The sequence below is a fragment of the Callithrix jacchus genome, chromosome 13 (assembly GCF_049354715.1).
Source record: "Callithrix jacchus isolate 240 chromosome 13, calJac240_pri, whole genome shotgun sequence".
NCBI classification, from domain to species: Eukaryota; Metazoa; Chordata; class Mammalia; order Primates; family Cebidae; genus Callithrix; species Callithrix jacchus.
This window is the reverse complement of record NC_133514.1, coordinates 39,121,715-39,143,148: the sequence shown is the minus strand read 5'-3', so window position 1 is coordinate 39,143,148 and position 21,434 is coordinate 39,121,715. Positions and strand designations below refer to the sequence as shown.

The window sequence follows — 21,434 nt, the reverse complement described above, 5'->3', positions numbered from 1 at the left end:
AAAAAGCTTAAACTTATATCTGTATTTTCTGTGTGCAATTTGACTACAGTGCAAACTCCATAGCATGATTCGTGCGTTTTTGGTGAGATCAAACTGTATTTAATACCTGTAGTTTACTCTGGGCAAATTGCATTATTTAAAAATAAAATAAAATAAAACAACAGCCTCTCTGCATTCTCGGGGAGAAGTCTGCAGCGATGGTCTCCGTGGAGATCCTCAGCAGAACTGAACAGCCTCTCGGAGGGAACACTGCTTGGCGGAGCTCCAAGAAAAGACATCGCGATCGCTGCGAGATTAGGAGGCCTGATTGCGTTGTGTTTCCACCATTCCACAGGGTCGGCGGACCGGGGAGTGCAGGGCTCTGTCAGATTCAGTGACAGCTCCGTCTCCGCAGCGATTGAGGAAACTGTGGACTGAGATTCCTGTACAATTTCATCCCAGAAACTCCAGACTTGTAGTCTCCATGCAAGATTTCTTTGTCGGCGGCTCGATAAACAGTTTCTTTGTTTTCGATTTTGATTTTGCCAATCATCATTATTGGCATTTTCCTGCCTGGTTTCTTCTTCAAGACTCTGAACAATTGCTTTAACATTCAAATGATTTTTTTTTTTTTCGGTTTGAGCTGGATGGGTACAGCTTAAATCATGGGTCCAGCCTAAAAACCACCATTTAACTTACACTGATCAATTTCAACATGGACTGTTTTTGTTCTTTTTGTTTTTAAATAAAGCATCATTAATGCACATCTGCAGGGTTTCGCCAAACAGCCCAAACTGTATACATTACAATCATTAAAAGTTCTTATTTTTTTTAATATTAGTGCCGTTATCATGGAGAACAGCATGACAGCTGTCTTTGGCAGTCTGTCATTTTTCTAGCATTTTCAGAAACTCATCGGAAATGGCGGTACCTGTGTTTCCCTTCGAAAGCCTCTCAGTACAGCACTCCTGTTCCTCTGTTAAAACTCCTTGTTAATCCAGTGATCTTTTAGGCCAAGGAAATATTTTGTGGTGGTGTTCTGGGTCCATACACCAGCAATGAAGGAGATAGATTTGTGTACTTGTGTTTTTTAATCAGCATTAACATGGGCAGGCACCCTCATTTATAGATGTCAGGAAGCATTCAGTGAAAAACTTGTAGAATGGGATGTGATAACGAGGTTCCAGTAATCTGAGCAGTCTAACGAGGCCCACCTCCTCCACCTCAGAACGTGGCTATGTTCCAAGTGCTACTCTCACTCAGGCTGTTGCGGATCTTCATGGCCTCAGGAGACTTGTTTCTCCATGGGCTCTTCTGGACTGCACACTTCCACCATAGCTTGCTGGGCTGATCTAGATGTCTGTTTGTTGTATGGAAATTTTGGGGGAAAAACATCCAAAACACAAACTGTGGGTTGAAATATTAACCGTCTCCCTGGTTCCTTGGTATTCACCGTGCCTGATCTGCACATTTCATCGTGGCTGTTTCTGTATAGCCTATACTGCATTAGCCCAAGAGATTGTTGCTTTGTAACTTTTTGCACTATTGTTTTGGCTGGATTTGTATTACACACAGTTTTAAAAAAAAAAATTCCACACTATTCTCTGCCTTTTTTTTCCTATTTATTTCTTCCCGCACAAATTCCACATAGAGGCCTCCCATCCAGCTCTACGTGATTTGGCTGCACTTGAACACTGATTGTCCATTTACAACCCTCAGCAGTATGCCTCCTAAATGGCATGACATATGTAGATGTGCTGCAGCGCTTGTTAATGGTCACAATAAATGCCACTTCACCAAGGAAGTCTCAGATGAACAATTATGAACATCCAAATTTTATTGGGGGGCAATAATCAACTGAATTGCAAAATTAAGGGGAAAATGGCACTATCCGTGTACGAATCGAATACAAATCAAAGATTTGTCACATCCCTAATAAAAACAAGATGGAGATGTCTCTGCGACCATATTTGTAAGCTACACAGTATGTTGGGTTTTATGTCTTCCCCCTCCAAATTGAATGGTTCTTTGAATTGCTCCAGATCATCAGCTATCCTGCAGTTTTGATAGAATTGATTTTTAGGTTGGAACGTGGGCTCTGCTGACTGAAAATAGCTTTAGAGGAGGAGAACTGAATTAAATGTTTTGATAGAGTGGTTGTAAGTTAAATCAATCACTACCAGGAAGGTCAAAGTTCTGAAATTTTGACTCATTATTTCATTGTTAACAAAGAGAGCTGTGCTTTTTCCACACTAAAGATGAGTTTGGGAAAAGAACGTATTCTCCCACACACAAAAAAATTAAACCTTACATACTATTTTAGGATTAATTTCAGTGTGTTGTATTAAGGTGCCAGCGAGATTTCAGATTCCTGTAAACCTCTAAAGAAAAGGAGTCGCGCCTCAACTGACGTAGAAATGACTAGTTCAGCATACAGAGACACATCTGACTCCGATTCTAGAGGACTGAGTGACCTGCAGGTAAATATGTGCAAGGCTCTGGATGAAGTGCCCTTTCTTGAACATAATGCTTTTTCCTCATTTATTTGGGGAAATCAGGAAAATTTTTTAAATACTCATAGAAAAAAAATCACTTTGGTTATTTTGTAACTTACGAGCATCTTAATTTTTTGGCACTCATGTTATATGACAAAACTATAGTTTGTAATTTTAACTACAATTTTTCCCAGAACAGCAGACCTATGGGATTTGTGGATTTTAGAGAGAAAGGAAGGAAAGAAGAGGTTGTTGTGTCAAGATCTAATGTTTGAGCAAGTCTTACTAGGATTTTCATAGCATCTAACTTTGGGGGACGTTTTGTTCTGTTTTTCTTAAAAATACTATGTTTTCTTTGTAGGTAGGCTTTGGAAAGCAAGTAGACAGCCCTTCAGCTACTGCAGATGCAGACATTTCTGATGTGCAGTCCATGGATTCAAGTTTGTCAAGAAGAGGCACTGGAATGAGTAAGAAGGACACTGTATGTCAGGTAGGCAGGTAACCGGTGCGATGGCTTGAAACAATTGCTATTATATTCTGCCAATAATAGACTTAACTCCTGTTGAAGAGGGTAATATGTTTCTAAATTATTGTAATATTATTACTTTAAAGCTACGGATCTAAAACCTCTTTCTGGTTCTTTTTTTCCCCTTTCTGAGTTGGAATGCTTACCCACATGCCAATCTCTAGTGTAATATATTATTATTAATTGGAAGTAAATGGCAGATGACTGATTGGAAAAACTTTCTTAAATTCAAAATTTTAAAGTAATAACTTTCTCACTGTATTTTTACTGCTCTTGAAAAATACTGCTTTGCCCTGTGAAGAAAAGTTACATATGCAGATCCCAAAGAAGGAATCATAAAAGATCAAGTATGACTTTAAACTTTATACCATATTGGATCTGGAAATACTGTAATTGTCTAGTTCTCTGGTTCTCAAAGTGGAGGCCAAAAACAAACAACATCAGCATCTTCTGGATACAGGGGCCCCCACCAGAACTACTGAATCACAATCTGTGGGTGAGGGACCCAGTAATTTGTGTTGTAACAAGCCCCCCATGTGGTCCTGATGTTTGCCAAAAGTTTGAACCACTGCTTTTTGCCATATTACAGATTTGTGAAAGCTCTGGCGACTCTCTGATTGCTTGTGAGGGAGAGTGCTGCAGACACTTTCACCTGGAGTGCCTGGGACTGACATCACTCCCTGATAGCAGGTTCATCTGCATGGAATGTAAAACCGGTAAGATGACTTGCTTCGATAGTCATGAAAAGATGAATGGGATTGTGCCAGGAATATGCACTGGCAACCTCTCCTGGGACATTTTGTTCTCATCACTTTTTTTAGCCCTCCTCCCCTCTTCCCACAGGTCTTTCAACAAATTAAGATTCAGCTTGAAGATTAAAAGAATAGTTAAATGTCCTCCTACTGGTGCCTTCTGCCATAAAATCTGCCAAATTACCAAGATCAATTTGTGTTTTATCTAAAGAGTTATACAAAGTTTTTTTGTTTTGTTTTGTTTTTGAGACAGAGTCTTGCTCTGTTGCCAGGCGCCAGGCTGGAGTGCAGTGGCACAATCTCGGCTCACTGCAACCTCCGCCTCCCAGGTTCAAGCAATTCTCCTGCCTCAGCCTCCCAAGTAGCTGGGACTACAGGCGCACGCCACCACACCCAGCTAATTTTTGTATTTTTAGTGGAGACGGGGTTTCACCATATTGGCCAAGATTGTCTCGATCTCTTGACCTCGTGATCCACCCACCTTGGCCTCCCAAAGTGCTGGGATTACAGGCCTGAGCCACCACGTCCGGCCCAAAGTATGTTAATTGAGTTATTTTTCAGATGGGTTTGAGATTTTGGGGGCTAAATAAATTGGTTTAAAGTTCTTTAACTTTAATAGACTGTAGTACAAGTATCATTGCATAACTACAGTGACTATATTTTTAGTTGAAATTTGGAGCTACTAGAAATCATTTTTTAAACTTGGGATTCATCATTTATTTCTTATCTCACTATGCATAGACTACCACCTACCAAAGTAATTTGTAGAGAAATATATATGCTAGTTTGTATTTCTTCTCTCTGTAGCCATAATTCTGGTTAATATGAAAAGCAAGTAGTAGTTGTTAAACCTGTAACGACATGGCAAATAAAAAATAACTGGGATGACATGGTGGTGCTTCTAGGAACCATTCACATTTTTTTTTTATTTGCTTTGCTTTGTTTTAGCTATAAGGAACTAAGCCGATTGGATAGCAAATATATATGATATGCTGATCTTACCTTTAACTCTTTATTGTTTTTCTACTTCTTTCCCTTTTATTTGGATGTGACTCTTTATTATTTTTCTTACCTTTAACTCTATTATTTTTCTACTGCTTTTCCTTTTGGATTCTTACCAATGTTTATTTTATCTTTCCTTATTTGCTTGTATGCCTCCTAAAGTCTTTATTTTATTTTTTTACTGAACACTGACTTATTAAATACCAGGTGCTATGAGTACTAAGCATTTTCTCCTGCTATTTCATTTGATCCGTGTTGAGATAGGTACCATTATGATTTCCATTATACAGAAGGTGAAACTGAGGGTTAGAGAGTTTAGTACTTTGCCCAGAGTCACAGAGGTAGCCCCTGATGACTCTGGGATTTAAACCCAGCAGCTTGACTCCAGATTTTTTTTTTCTTTACCATGGTCTTCTACTCTACTGTCCTAGTGAGTAGGATGGACATCACAAGTCATATGTCATATCCTAATATACACTCATTCACATAAACACACACACACACACACACACCACACATACACAAACTAAGCTATAGAAGCTGTTTAGAATATATAACTTAAAATTTATCCCTTATAAAATATTTTATTTATCACATTTAGACTCTACAGTAAAACTTGTGAACAGTTTGCCAACAGGCAGTCCGTGGGTCATATTATCTGCACACCATTGTGTTTGGCTTTCAGAATGCATTTTCATTTTTGAACATGGATAGAGTATGTAATCCTGGCTCCTCACATTCCCCATTATTCCTTTTTCTAAAACTCTGTCATTCCAGTCACTTATATATCCTGCCTGGCCCCTTTAAGCATTCAAGCATTAGGCAGTTCTTGTATTGTTATAAAGAAATACCTGAGACTGGATAATTTATAAAGAAAAGAGGTTTAAATGGTTCACAGTTCTGCAGGCTGTACAGGAAGGATGGTGCCAGCCTCTGCTGGGCTTCTGGGGAGGTCTCAGGAAACTTACAATCATGGCAGAAGGCAGAGTGGGAGCAGGCACTTCAAATGGCAAAAGCAGGAGCAAGAGAGAGAGAGAGTTGAGGGAGAGGGCCACACGTTTTTAAATGACCAGATTTCACAAGCACTCACTCACTGTCACAAAGACAGCACCAAGTCATGAGGGATCCACCTTCATGATCCAAAGACCTCCCAGCAGACCTTACCTCCACCACTGGGGATTATATTTCAACAGGAGATTTGGGTAGGGACAAATTTCCAAACTATATCAAGTATTCAATTCCTGATTTAAGATATTGATAGGAAGGACCAGGTATCTCAGTATTAAAACACTTTTTTTTTTTTTTGAGATGGAGTCTTGCTCTGTTGCCCAGGCTGGAGTGCAGTGGCATGATCTCGACTCACTGCAATCTCCACCTCCTGGGAGATTCAAGAAATTCCCTGCCTCAGCCTCCTCAGTAGCTGGGATTACAGGCACCTGCTACCACACCCGACTAATTTTTGTATTTTTAGTAGAGATGGGGTCTCACCATCTGGGCCAGGCTGGTCTTAAACTCCTGACCTTGTGATCCACCCACCTTGGCCTCCCAAAATGCTGGGATTACAGGCATGAGCCACTGCACCTGGCATAAAACACTCTTAGGGCTTCTTTTCTAACTCTAGAATCCAGGAGAATTCTTCTAACAGAGGTTAGGTATATTTAATTTGGTACACATTATTAGAAAATGTAAGAGGGAAATTTGCTTAAAAAACAGTTAAGTATGGGATGTTGTCAGCATGAAAACAAAATTTTCAAAAAAAACCGGTTGGGTAGAACAAAGTCAGAAGACTCACATTTCCTCATTTCAAAGTATACTACAAAGCTATAGTAGTCAAAATCGCCTGATATTGGCATAAAGACAGACATATACACCAATGGCCTAGAAAGCCTAGAAATAAGCCCTTGCATATATGATCAACTGATTTTTGATAAGGGTGTGAAGACTAGTCAGTAGAAAAAAAGACAGTCTTTGCAACAAATGATGCTGGAAAAGCTGGATATATTCCTGTAAAAGAAGGAAGTTGGACCCCTTACCCAACAGCATAAACAAAATTAATTCAAGATGAATGAAAGACTAAGACATAAAAGCTAAAAGTATAAACCCCTTAGAAGTAAACATAGCAGAGAGGAAAAGCTTCATGACAATGGATTTGGCTGTGATTTCATATGTGTGACACTGAAGGCACAGGCAACGAAAGGAAAAACAGATAAATTTCACTTCATGAAAATTAACAACTTTTATACACCAAAGTGTCTTATCAACAGAATGTAAAGGCAGCCCACAGAATGGGAGAAAATATTTGCAAATTACATATCTGATAAATGATTAATACCTAGAATATATAGAGAACGCCTTCAAGTCAGCAATAAAAAAAACTAAACAACCCAATTCAAAATTGGTCAAAGATCATGAGCAGATAGTTCTCCAAAGAAGATATGCAAATCGCCGATACGCACATGAAAATATGCTCAACATAATGAGTACTCAGGGCCAGGGGCAGTGGCTCATGCCTGTAATCCTAGCACATTGGGAGGCCAAAGCAGGTGGATCTATGAGCTCAAAGGTTTGAAACCAGCCTGGGTAACATGGTGAAACCCTGTCTCTATTTAAAAAAAAACAAAACAAAAAAAAACAGTAATTAGGAAAATGCAATTAAAACCTCAATGAGATGCTACTTGATACCCATTAAAATAACTGGTATCAAAAAAATAAAAAGAAAACATGTTGGCTTAACTGTGGAGAAATTGGAATACTTATGTATTGTTGGTGGGAATGTAAAAGGTATAGTGGCTGTTGAAAATCTGATGACAGTTTCTTGAAAAATTAAACAGAATAACAAATGATCAAGCAATTTAACTCTGGATATATATCCAAAAGAACTGAAAGAAAGGGCCAGGCACAGTGTCTCACGCCTGTGAGCAAGCCAGACTTCAGTTTCTGATCTGTAAAAATGAAATAAAAATAGTTGCCTTGAGTAAGTAACTTTTATATTGGAATGAAGCATCAAATAAAATCATGTAAATGAAAGTGATTTGTAAACTGTAAAGTGAAATGTGTGAGAGAGATACAAGCTAATTTTACCACAGCTCCTGTCAAATGCTAACAGCCCAACCCTGCAGAGATAGAAAAGAAGAATATGTCAGTGTTTTTAAAATGGTAATCTGAGCACTTTGGGAGGCCAAGAGGAGTGGATTGCTTGAGTGTAAGATTTTGAGAGCAGCCTAGGCAACATGGTGAAATCCCATCTCTCCTAAAAATCGAAAAACAAAAAAAAAATTAGCCTGGCATGGTGGCACATTCCCATAGTCCCAGATACTCAAGAGGCTGAGACGAGAGAATCACCTGAGCCCAGGAAGTCTACAGTGAGCTATAATTGCGCCACATTACTCCAGCCTGGGCAACCAAAGTGAGACTCTCTCAAAAAAAAAAAAAAAAAAGAACTCCAACAGATATTTGTACACTCATGTTCATAGCAACATATTCACAGTAGTCAAAAGGTAGAAACCACTCAAATGTCTATTGATGGATGAATAAACAAAACGTAGTATATACCTACAATGGAATATTATTGAGCCTTAAAAAGAAATTCTGATACATGCCACAACATGAACGAACCTTGAGGACATTATGCTGAGTGAAATAAGCCAGGTATAAAAGGCCAACAAATATTGTATGATCCATTTATATGGATTACTTGGAATAGTCAAATTCTTAGAGACAGAAAGTAGAACAGTATTCACCAGGGTTGTTGGGGAGGGTGAGATGAGGAGTTCTTTAATGAGTGCAGAGTTTCAGTATGGGATGATGAAAATGTTCTGGAGACAGATAGTGGTAACAGTGTGAATGTACTTAATACTACTGAACTGTACACTTAAAAATCATTAAAGTGTTAAATTGTATGTTGTGTATATTTTACCACAATTATTTTAAAAAGTGCTTTTTATTTACTTATGACATGAAAATTAGTTAGGTACCTATTTGGTACACTTCTAATGTGTCATAAGTGGGAACTCTGATTCTTCAAACCATTGTTTAAGGTCATTTAGGCCTTTGTCAAAAAATAAACACTTCACATGTAAGAAGTGTTACAGGTACATACTACTACTTTCTATTGTTAAGACGGATGTGATTTCTGGAAAGAAAGCATTTTTATTTGGCTTTTTGAATAAAATGTATATTAGAATAAGGTTCCAAAAAGAGTTCTGTAACAGAGAGTTTTACTTACTCTTTTTTTCCCCACTTCCCCCATGGTCCTTGACTCTGGCCTGATGGACTGACTTCTGACTTATTCTTTTTTTTTTTTTTTTTTTTGGTCCTGTTGCCCAGGCTGGTGTGCAATGGTACAATCTCGGCTCCCTGCAGCCTTGACCTTCCAGGCTCAGGTGATCCTCCCACCTCAGCCTCCTGATTAGCTACAGGGACTACAGGCCTGCACCACCATGCCCAGCTAGCTTTTTTATTTTTTATTTCATTATTGAGACAGATTTTTGCTCTTTTGCCCTGGCTAGAGTGCAGTGGTGTAATCTCAGCTCACTGCAACGTCCACCTCCCAGGTTCAAGTGATTCTTGTGCCTCAGCCTCCCAAGTAGCTGGGATTACAGCTACTTGGTTAATTTTTGTGTTTTTAGTAGAGCCAGGGTTTTGCCATGTTGGCCAGGGTGGTCTTGAACTCCTGACCTCAAGTGATTTACCTCCCTTGGCCTCCCAAAGTGCTAGGATTATAGGTGTGAGCCACCATGCCCGGCCACCAGCTAGTTTTTTTGTTTTTGTTTTGTTTTGTTTTGTTTTTTTGTTTTTTTTTTTTAGTAGAGAGACAGGTTTTACCATATTGCCCATGCTGGTCTTGAACTCCCAGACTCAAGCAATTCGCCCACCTTGGCCTCCCAAAGTGCTGGGATTACAGGTGTGAGCCACCATGGCTGGTTCCTGACACTGAATCTTAAAGAAGACCATTTCCTAGTGAAAAGGAAGAATTTGGAAAGCACTCACATGTTAGAGCCCTAACCTAAGTCTTAAAGAAGTTTGATAGTTCAGCTCTCTGTTAGTATAACACTTGTACTAGTTTTAACTATTTTCATTTATATTAGGCTTATTTTGATAATTACATAAATGAAAGCTTATTTTATTTTATTTTAGATTTTCTTGAGATAGGTTCTTGCTCTGTCACCCAGACTGGAGTGCAGTGGCGTGATCATAGCTCACTGCAGCCTCAACCTCGCATGCTCAATCCTCCTACCTCAGCCTTCTGAGTAGGTGGAACCACAGGCACATACCACCACACCTGGCTAATTTTTAATTTTTTTGTAGAGATGAGGTCTCACTGTGTTGCCCAGGCTGGTCTTGAACTTCTGTGTTCAAGCGATCCTCCCACCTCGGCCTCCCAAATGGCTGGAATTATAGGCATGAGCTACCGTGCCCAGCTGAAGGCCTATTTTATTTATTTATTTTCTTTTTTCTTTTTTTGAGACAGAGTTTTGCTCTTGTTGCCCAAGCTGGAATGCAATGGCACAATCTCAGCTCACTACAACCTCTGCCACCTGAGTTCAGGTGATTCTCGTGGCCTCAGCCTCCCAAGTAGCTGGGATTACAGGCATGCACCACCACGCCCGGCTAATTTTGTATTTTTAGTAGAGATGGGGTTTCACCATATTGTCCAGACTACTCTCGAACTCTTGACCTCAGGTGATCCACCTGCTTCAGCCTCCCAAAGTGCTAGGATTATAGGCATGAGCCACTGTGCCTGGCAGCCTATTTTAGTTTTACATAGAGCAGTTTATGCATTGGGCAAATCTGTGAAGTCTAACTTCCTACCTTTAAAATATATATATTTTTAATGTTTAACACTTCTAAAAGTTATTTTAAAAAATACAATTACCTTCATATCTATATACATGGTAAATATACTTTATTGGCCTTAAACATGGTGGTGAAAAAATGTACTTTGAAATTGTGTCTATACAATGGAACAAAAAAAAATCTTACTGTACTTTATTTCTGAGTGAAAGGTAATTTAACAAGTGAGCATCACAGTTTTTTGGGTTTTTTTTTTTTTTTTTTTTTTTTTGAGATGGAGTTTCACTCTTGTTACCCAGCCTGGAGTACAATGGTGCGATCTCTGCTCACCGCAACCTCCGCCTCCTGGGGTCAGGCAATTCTCCTGCCTCAGCCTCCTGAGTAGCTGGGATTACAGGCACGCACCACCATACCCAGCTAATTTTTTGTATTTTTAGTAGAGATGGGGTTTCACCATGTTGACCAGGTTGGTCCCGATCTCTTGACCTCATGATCCACCCGTCTCGGCCTCCCAAAGTGCTGGGATTACAGGCTTGAGCCACCGCACCCGGCCGGAACATCAGTTTTAACTACTCATTTATAATTCAGCCAATTTGTAAGGATTAGGTACTTCCAGAATCAAAGAACAATAATTGGTTCATCTAACTTTCTGTAAAAAGACAAAGCTGTTCCTTCTCAGCAAACTGACACAAGAACCAGAAAATCAAACACCACATGATATCACTCATAGGCGAGTGTTGAACGATTAGAACACATGGACACAGGGAAGGGAGCATCACACACTGTGGTCAATTGCAGGGGTCTAGGGAACAGACAGTGGGGGGTGGGGAGGGATAACGTGGGGAGAAATACCAGCTATAGGTGATGGGGGAGGAAGGCAGCAAACCACATTGCCATGTAGGTACCTATGCAACAATCCTGCATGATCTGCACATGTACCCCAGAACCTAAAGTACAATTTAAAAAAACAAAGCTATTCCTTACATTTTTCCTTCAGATTTTTAATAGACTTTACAAGAAAAGTGGACAAAAGACTTGAACACTTTTCAAAGATGATATCCAGATGGCCAATAAACATTTGACAAGTTTGTTGTTATAATCTATCTGCAGTTCTTGGCTTAAACATTTCTTTCTGTTATCTTTATTTACTTTTGTAAATTATCTATGTCTCTTATTCATTTGTTTTGTGGTGTTAGAATGTTATTTGTTAATATTTTAAATTTATTTATAATTACACAAGTAAAATATAACCACATTGTTATGAAAATATTATAATTACTGTTCTAGCTGATGTCACCCTTGATCATCAGTCTTAATCCTAGCCCCTTACTTAGTTCCAGTTCCAACAGCCATTGTCAGTTTGATGTGTAGCCCTGCAAATGTTTGTGTGTGTCTGTGTGTGCTTGTGTGTCTGTTTGTAGGACAAATCTATCATAGCATTGTTCTACTAGAGCTCTTTTTATGTCAGTATAGATGCATTCTATTTAATTGCTGCCTAGTGCCCTAGTATACATATAATCAGTTTATTTAACTCGTCCCCTATCGAAGGACACTTGAGTTACTTTCACTTGTTTGCCATTACAACATTTCAGGCAACATCCTTCTACATTTACTCTGTCTTCCCTAATGTAGTTAATGAGAAATTGAATTTCTAGGCAGAAAGTGAATGTACTTTTATTTTAATGGATATTGCCCAGTTGCCTTCTAAGGTTGTTCCTTCCAACTTAAACTCCTACGAGCCCTCTATACCCTCATCAATAATTGGTATTATCACTGTAGTCCCAGTTACTCAGGAGACTGGGGCACGAGAATCACTTGAACCCAGGAGGCAGAGGTTGCAATGAGCCAAGATCACACTACTGTACTCCAGCCTGGGCAACAGAGTGAGACTCTGTCTGAAAAATAATAATAATTGATATTATCAAACTCTTTAAGTTTTTTTCTACTTTATAACTGGTTTCAGTTAGCATTTATCCGATTACTAGTGAAGATGAACATATTTTAATGTTCTTTTGGCTGTCTTTTTGTAAATTGCCTACTTAAATCTTCTGCCCACTTTTACATTAGGCTGCTTTGGTTGTTTTCTATATTGTTTTATAGTTTGTAAGTCTTATTCCATTATCTTTGCTTATATATGTTGTGTGTATTTTCTCCATATGCAAACTGTTTATACAACAAAACATAATCTTTTATCATTTTTGTTGTGTATTTCCCTATATCTGTTTGTCTTTTGCTTGTTTCTCCCCCTTTTCCTGTTTAACTTTTTCATATTTGGCATTATTTTCTTCCTTGAATGTCTGCCATATTCACCAGTGGAGCCATTTGGGCCTAAATTTTTTGTTGTTGTTGAAAGATTTCCAATTATAGCTTCAATTTCTTTTAATAGTTTACAGAACTATTCATGTTTCCTGTTTTTGTGCCAGTGTTGATAAGTTCTTTTTTTCTAGGAATCTCTCCATTCATCTAAATGTTCAAATTTATTAGCAAAAGTATAATGATATCCTTTTACTATCTTATTAATGTTTGTAGGATTTGTAGTGATGTTCCATTTTTCATTTCTGATATTAATACTAGGACTTTTTTCCTTTTTTTATTAGTTATTCTTACCAGATGTATCAGTTTTATTATCCTTTTTCAAAGAACTAGGTTTTGTTAATTCTTCCCAGTGAATGTTGATTTCACTTCATTCTTAAAGAATATTTTCAATGGATATAGAATGCTGGTTTGTTAATTATTTTCTTTCAGCCCTTTGAAGATAGCATTCTATCGTTTTTTGGCTTCTATATTTTTCTTTCAGTCAGCTCTGTTTGAAAATAATTGTCTTTCCTGTGGATAATTTGAATATTTTCTTTGTCTTTGATTTTCTGTAGTTTAAATAAGATATGTCTAGCTGTAATTTTTTTTTTTATTAGGATTGTAAGTTTTCATTTTATGTCTGTTTTGCACATAGAAATAATCAGTGATTAGCTAATGGAATCTGTCATTCCTTTGGTAATTTATTTATTCTCTGTGGGGAAGACTTTGCTTCTCTCTGCTACCAGATGTTAAACAAATTCTCTTTTGGATTTTCTATGGAATCAGTTTTGGAGATCTAAATTGTTTTTAGTATTTTGTCTCTGAATTGATAATCAATTATTCTAGCAAAATTTAAAATATAACTTTTTTTTTTTTTTTTTTGAGACAGTGTCTCACTTCTCACTCTGTCGCCCAGGCTAGAGTGCAGTGGCATGATCTTGGCTCACTGCAGCCTCCACTCCTGGGCTCAAGCGATTCTCCTGCCTCAGCCTCCTGAGTAGCTGAGACTACAGGCCCTTGCCACCAATCCCCGCTAAGTTTTTGTATTTTTAGTAGAGACAGAGTTTCACTGTGTTAGCCAGGATGGTCTCAATCTCCTGACCTTGTGATCTGCCTGCCTCAGCCTCCCAAAGTGCTGGGATTACAGGCGTGAGCCACTGCACCTGGCCTAAAACATACTTTTAATTTAGCATTTATTTTAAATGCTTTGTTGTGTATTAAATTCTTACATATGGTAATAGAGTCTGTTTTAGGAGTAGCTGTTTGATGTCTATAGCTGGTTCTACTTGAATATGCTTTAGTCCATTTTATTTAATTTGTATTCCTCACTAATTTTCCAGGGCAGCACCCATGTTTTTCATGTAAAGTGTCTGGTAAAGATGTGAAGCGTTGTTCTGTTGGTGCTTGTGGGAAATTTTATCATGAAGCCTGTGTCCGCAAATTCCCCACTGCCATCTTTGAATCAAAAGGATTCCGCTGTCCTCAGCACTGCTGCTCTACCTGCTCTATGGAGAAAGACATCCACAAAGCAAGTAAAGGTAAAATAGCTGAAGAAGGAGTCAAAGATTGTTGTTTTAAGTGCAGTGGCAAATAACATCAAGCATATATTTCAAACAACACAGGGCATTCTCCCTCTGTATAGCTCTAGCTTTAACAGTTCAGCCACAGTACATAGCATGTTAAGTAGAAATTACATTCTATATTCAGACCATGAGAAGAAAATTCCATGTGTTCCAAATACCCTCGAAATCTTTATGTAGGTGCCATATTGGATACCACCATCTCTGCAGCATTGGAACAAATAATTTTTTTTTTTGGATGATCTCTAAGTGACTATTAGGCTTACATTTAGGGGCTGTGTAGCATAGAATGACAGAGCCAGACTAGGGAAGACAAAATGCTTTTTATCTTACTATAGCTAGCATCGAATGGGAACCCAAAAAAGCCCAACTCCAGAAACTTCATTGTATGCCCCACTGATGCCTTATTAGATTCCTCTTTGACTTGTCTTTAAACAGGCCGCATGATGAGATGTTTGAGATGTCCAGTTGCCTATCACACTGGAGATGCTTGCATTGCGGCCGGAAGCATGTTAGTATCCTCCTACATTCTCATCTGTAGTAATCATTCCAAACGGAGCAGTAATTCTTCTTCTGCTGTAAATGTAGGCTTTTGTTTCGTTTGTGCCAGAGGTGAGTGTCTTAACTTTTCTCTTCATTTATTTTTGAGGTCATTGGCATATTTCTCCATTAACATACAGTCTCAGCATTGGGAAAGGACTCAGGCCATCTAGTACAATCTCCTACCCAGTGCAAAATTCCCCTGTAATATATCCCTGAGAGAGATGAACATTTCCAGTAACTTTTATGATGCTAGATGTCCAATGTGTTAAAATATTAATTTTTCCATATGTTAAGCTAAAATCTGCATTTCTAAAAATAACAGAATTATAGTTCTTAGTTTTTCTGTTCAGAGCATGAAAAGATTAATTTTTTCCCTTCTACAATTCTTCTATTCAAAGTAGGTCCTTCCCATGTCATAATCTTAAAACAGACCTTTCAACCGACTAAGACTTCACTTGGAAGGCAAGACTAGCACATTTATTTTTCCGTTGTTTATGTTGTGTTTTATCATAATGTTTTGGTCTGGCATTGAGGAAGGCCTGATGAGACACAACCAAGGCAGCATATGTAGTGGTATTAGTTCAGAGCCAGCCATGTGGGCTTTCTCACTGCCAGCTGTTGATATTTAAGTATGCCAAGAGATTGATCAACTAAAAACAATACTGTGCCCCTGTGGGGGCCAGTGAACTTGTGTTTGTGATAAATCTAAAATGGGACTGCTTTAGTTGATGTTACACAGAATATCTGGCTTTATCTCAGCTATATTAAAATAAAACTTTTTTGGTACGTAGTAAGCATTATAAAAACCAACTAATTGTTTTTGTTTTGTTTTTAATTTAAGAGCTAAGTTTTCTGACCTTCCCTCGGTGTGAACTATTCTCAAGGCCTCTAAGGCCCATTATGCCCATTAGATTCTATATAGACCATATTAAAGATGAAAGTGGTTTTTGTTTGGTTGATTCTGCTTTAGGAGACAGTTATTTTAATTTGGTGAAAGTACCATAACAACTTTTTAAAAGAGTTTAGGTAGAATGATAGATCTTAGATGGTTTTGCTTTTGTATCTCTCATTATGAAAAAATTACCTGGAGGTAGGCAGTAAAAGATTAAATAATGGTAGTCCTTTGTGGAGTAGCCAACAAGTTTTATAGTAGACACTACTTTTTGTTTGCCTGTTTTATAAGCACATGTGACTGTCTGCCTTTGGAGCAGGAAGCACTGTGTCTTTCCTAAGTAAAGCAGTGACAACCGTATCCTGCTCTGAAACCTGGCTGGCATCATGGAGGAGTAGGTCTGAAATGCTTCCTGCCATATTTTAATAGGTGGGCAAATAATAAATAAAAAGTTGTCACTCATTGCCTTTCTCATCTCTGCATCCTAAGAAAGTAATGATTAGAAGACATTATTATATTATCAGTTGTATGTTTAGCTTTAGAGTCTTTTAAACAGATGAATGGCAGTGATAACAAAGTCCTCTTACTGTTTTTGCAAACTCTATTCTACCATTTCTAGGCACTAACATTTCCTGTCAGTGTATAAGCATGCATAATTTAGCCAGCATTTTAATATCAAGTTTATAACTATTATGTTGGGGCACATTCTGAATCAAATGCCATCAGTAGATTAATCAATATTCTCTTTTGCTCTACTTCATTCAATAATTGGGATACCTTTAAAGTAGGTATTTTCATGCTGGGCATAGTAATTCATGCCTGTAATCCCATACTTTGGGAGGCTGAGGCGGGTGGATTGCTTAAGGCCCAGGAGTTCAGGACTAGCCTAGGCAACATAGCAAGACCTCATCTCTACAAAAAATAAAAGAATTAGCCAAGCATGGTAGTGTGTGCCTATGATTCCAGCACGTCAAGAGGCTGAGGAGGGAGGATCACTTGAGCCCAGGAGTTCGAGGCTACAGTAAGCAGTGAAACAAAATACAGCATTTTCAATTTAGGACAGCTGGAAAATGGTCCGCTTATATAGAAACTCTATAACCATTTTGTTAAATTTGACTTACATGAGTAGATTAAAATTCTGAGAATAATGTAAGTGGATGGAAAATTCATGTTTGAACAACAGAATCTGTATTTACATCTTATCAATTTGACAGTTATTCTGGAAGATTTACTGAATTAAAATGCCTATTTAAGCAAAATTATTTAATTCCCAAATATTTTAATGGTAAAACCTTGTATGGTAAACAGAAACCTTCATTTTATTTTCTAGCATTTGACAAAGACTTACTGTAAATAGATCAGATGTTGGGAAGTCTTAAATCAGAAGTAAATAATATGTGTTCTTTTATAAGTATTTATAAAGGTCACCTTTTTTAAGGAGACATAACCGTAATAACACAGAAAGAAACACTTTAATCATTTATATTTGGTTATTAGAAAACTTAACTTGTTTTGCTTGTTTCTTGCATCGCAGAATTTTTCCCTCCACATAGATTTTCTCTTAGTTCTTGGTTATTGGGTGTTTCAGATAATCAAGCTACTTCTTAAGGACTGCAATATCTGGAAATATTTTTTTAAATGTTTCAGGGTTTGGAGGAACATTGCTCCTCTTCTAACTCCCACCTAATTATGGAGTTACAAGAAGTGTGCAGACATTTTTCAGTGTAGTGTATATTCTTTAGCATCTCCTTTTATCTAGAGGGTTGTATAAAATAAGTTACTTAGCATTCTTTGCCTTTCTTTGTAATGGTAATAATGTTAAATGGATAATGTAGGCTGGAGTTTTCATTTTAACAGGAAATACAGCAATTTATTTTGCATATGTAAGTCAAACTTTACTAAACACCATCTGAATGAATTGCCACAGTTTCCCTAAGAAGTTCTCTCTCCATGGTATACAGATGAGAACACTGAAACCCAGATTAAATAATTTACCTAAGGTCACACAAATTGTTAAATGGAGGGACCAGTGTTTGTACTTGATCATTCTTATTTCAAAGCCCATATTCTTTTACACTACACCATCTCCCTCTAGTAAATGTATGAAGTTCATTTCAACATTATATAACTTTTGGGGTTTTTTTGCAATGGAATTTCACTCTTGTTACCCAGGCTGGAGTGCAATGGTGCAATCTTGGCTCACTGCAACCTCCGCCTCCCCGGTTCAAGCGACTCTCCTGCCTCAGCCTCCCGAGTAGCTGGGATTACATGTATGCACTACCACACCCAACTAATTTTTTTGTATTTTTAGTAGAGACAAGTTTTCTTCATGTTGGTCAGGCTGGTCTCAAACTCCCAACCTCAGGTGATTCACCTGCCTCAGCCTCCCAAAGTGCTGGAATTATAGGCATGAGCCACTGTGCCCAGCCTATATAACTTTTATTAGCGGATTCTGGCTGAGCACTATGGCTCACGCCTGTAATTCCAACATTTTGAGATGCCAGGGTGGGAGGATTGTTTGAACCCAGGAATCCAACACCAGCCTGGGCCACACAGCAAGACCTCGTCTCTGCCAAAAAAAAAATCAAAAACTTAGCCAGGCATGGTAGCATGCACCTGTAGTCCTAGCTACTCTGGAGGTTGAGGTGGTAGGATCACTTGAGCCCAGGAGGTCAAACTGTAGTGAGCTGTGTTTCTGCCACTGGACTCTAGCCTGGGTGACAGAGCGAGACCCTGTCTCAAAAAGAAACAAAACAAAAAGAAGATTGTCATATTGTTAGTAATTTCAGGTTCCATTCTGTCTTCTAGGTCAGAGATATTTCTCGAATGCATCTCAGTGTAGGGTAGCATCAAATGAAGATAATGCCCACAGAAAAAAGTAAATGGTAACTTCCCTTCCCTTCAAAATGATCTCTAAATAAAACTGCTGCCATAATTTGTGTTGTAAAATCCTACATCATTATACACTGACCAGTAACCAAGACAGAGGATAGAGAAATGTCCCATGGTCTCACAGTTGCCTAGGTTTAGGAGTGGCTTATAGCTACATCATGAATTAACTGGAGGAAGGGGAAGGGAAAGAAGAGGGAACCTCAGGTAGCTTTAGTATTTTCCTCTAAGTAGCATAGCTATAATTGGTAGATCAAAAGGATTACTTTTATTAACCCTTAAGTTGGTAATCACTTTATATTGTAGCAGGGAAAAAATGTTTGCACTACCTTAGTAAAGTTCAGGAAATCATGGCTCCTTTAAAATCATGTACCAGGCCTGGCACAGTGGCTCATGCCTGTAATCCCAATGTTTTGTAAGGTCAAGGTGGGAGGATTACTTAAGGCCACAAGTTAGAGACCAGCCTGGGCACAAAAGCTATTATAGACCCCATCTCTACAAAAAAATTTAAAAATTAGCCTGGTGTGGTAACACATACCTATAATCCCAGCTACTTGAGAGGCTGAGGCCAGAGGATCACTAGAGCCCAGAAATTCAAAGTTTCAGTGAGCCACAATCACACCACTACCCTCCAGCCTGGGTGACAGAGCAAGACTCTGTCTCAAAAAAATATAATATAATTCCCTACCCTTCAGCCTGGGTGATAGGGCAAAAGGCTGTCTCAAAAAAAAAAAATATATATATATATATATATATGTATGTTTGTGTATACACACACAATATAAATGAAATAAAACATGTACCATATTGATAGAGAAGAGTTTCATTATCTGGCAGAGAAAGTTAGGATTTCTTTGAGTATGTCTGAAGATGTGAATAGAGAAAAGGAGAGACTCCATTCTGCCTTAAAGCACTACTTGATATATTGAAGGTAGATAGGGTCTGCTTACATTAAGTAAATGATTCTGATTTCTATCTCATTACGTGATAAATAATATCATGTCGTTCTTTGGGTTATCGTCATTGTACATCCAAATATGCAGCAGTGTAGCTTTGTTTTTCTTAAGGGGTTTTCAGTATGATGTCAAGTGTTGTTTATATCTTCAAATTATTTGAAGTTTTCTTCTGCAGTATATAGGTTTCTATAATATATAGGGATAAGGAATTGAGTAGTTCAGACTCCCTTTGAAAACTGTAGAAAACCTTTCTGTCAGATCTTTCTTTTTTCTTCATATTCTCATTTTCACCCTCCCCACCCCAACTTTGAAGCATACATAATAGGTGTTGGTTTATTTTTTCCTCATGGAATCATGGGTAGTTTCATTGCAGCTCATCTCTTTCTGTTTGTTTCGTATAGGGCTGATAGTTCAGGACCATTCAGACCCCATGTTCAGTTCATATGCCTATAAGTCCCACTACCTACTGAATGAATCAAATCGTGCTGAGTTGATGAAATTACCTATGATTCCTTCTTCGTCAGCTTCCAAAAAGAAATGTGAGAAAGGTAATAATCAAAATAGTTTCTCTTGCTTTTATTTTTGCATTTCCTATTTTTTTTCTCTTTCAATGTAGGGGGGAAATGTATGCCTGTCAAGCACCATCTGTTGCTTTTGGTAAATTCTACCTTGGTGGTTGTGACTGTGTCTTCATATGGCTGCACAATTATTAAAAAGGGCTTAAAATAATTCCATTATTGCAAATTTTTACTTATTCTTCCCTTGAATAAATTTTCACACATTCCATATGTATAAGTTATTAAAATAGGAAGACTAGGATTTTGGTCAGTATAAATATAGAATCATATTCTAAATGTTCTTTCTCTTTTTCCTGGTGTGAAACTATCATTCAAGTTGAAATAGAAAAGATAGGTTATAATTTGTTACTAACTTGCAACTAAATAACAAGGTAGGTTATTAAAAGAAGGAAACTAAGATGCTGATACTTAAAGATTGCTTTTAGAATACATTCTGTCATTGTGCTTCTTAGATGTTTGGTTAAGAGGCTATGAAAACTAGTTGCCCTTCCCTTATGAAACATTGGTGGGAACCTGATGGGGGAGAATACCCCTAATACTGGATGCTGGAAGGTAGCCCAGCTGAATTGTTGTTGGATAATTATCCACACAGTACCAAGAGTTAAATGTATATTTCTGTTCTCCCAGTTAATTTAATCTATGGAAGAAAACTTTATATTCTGTTTAGTTTTCCATAACCTACCTGTTATAAAAATGATTTAACAAAGATGTATTATTTGGGGAGTTATTATCCCACAGGGAAAAATAAATGAGCTTGAAAGGTGAGGGCCTTTCCTATATACATTCCAATTATGATCTGGGACCAGGTTCAGAATCTTTAAAGAAAACTTCATTCGTAACTAAACACACACACACACACACACACACACACACACACACACGGTGTATTTGAAATGGGCTTTTGAAAAAGTTGTGTTGCCTGTTTGATGTATCTTTGCTCTTTGTCACACATCTGAAGTGGCAACTCATGACTAAAAGAAAGGACAACTAAGCAAGGTGCATTGAACATACTAGAAGTATTGATGAGAGTATTGGCTTTTTTGGTTTTTTCCCCAGATTATATTACCTTATGGATGATACTTCCAAAACAAAATGAACATAGGTTTGACTTACTCCATAGTTAGTTATTCTGCCTGAGACATTTTAGGAAATGC

At 37.9% G+C, this 21,434-nt stretch overlaps 1 protein-coding gene across 10 annotated transcripts in view; it reads left to right on the top strand.

Annotated features, from left to right (window-relative positions):
* NSD3 (nuclear receptor binding SET domain protein 3) overlaps nt 1–21,434 on the top strand; it is a 123,348-nt gene that overhangs the window by 72,227 nt on the left and 29,687 nt on the right. For 7 of the 10 annotated variants that reach the window (XM_017963779.4, XM_002756961.5, XM_002756962.5 and 4 more), the window contains 6 exons: nt 2,329–2,459; nt 2,836–2,964; nt 3,590–3,716; nt 14,183–14,380; nt 14,861–15,034; nt 20,104–20,250. In XM_017963779.4, coding sequence (XP_017819268.1) covers nt 2,329–2,459; nt 2,836–2,964; nt 3,590–3,716; nt 14,183–14,380; nt 14,861–15,034; nt 20,104–20,250 — 906 coding nt within the window. Of the gene's footprint in view, nt 1–334; nt 1,580–2,328; nt 2,460–2,835; nt 2,965–3,589; nt 3,717–14,182; nt 14,381–14,860; nt 15,035–20,103; nt 20,251–21,434 lie in introns of those variants that run through there. The other 3 variants (XM_078347482.1, XM_017963781.4, XM_008979342.5) reach the window with 2 other exon arrangements.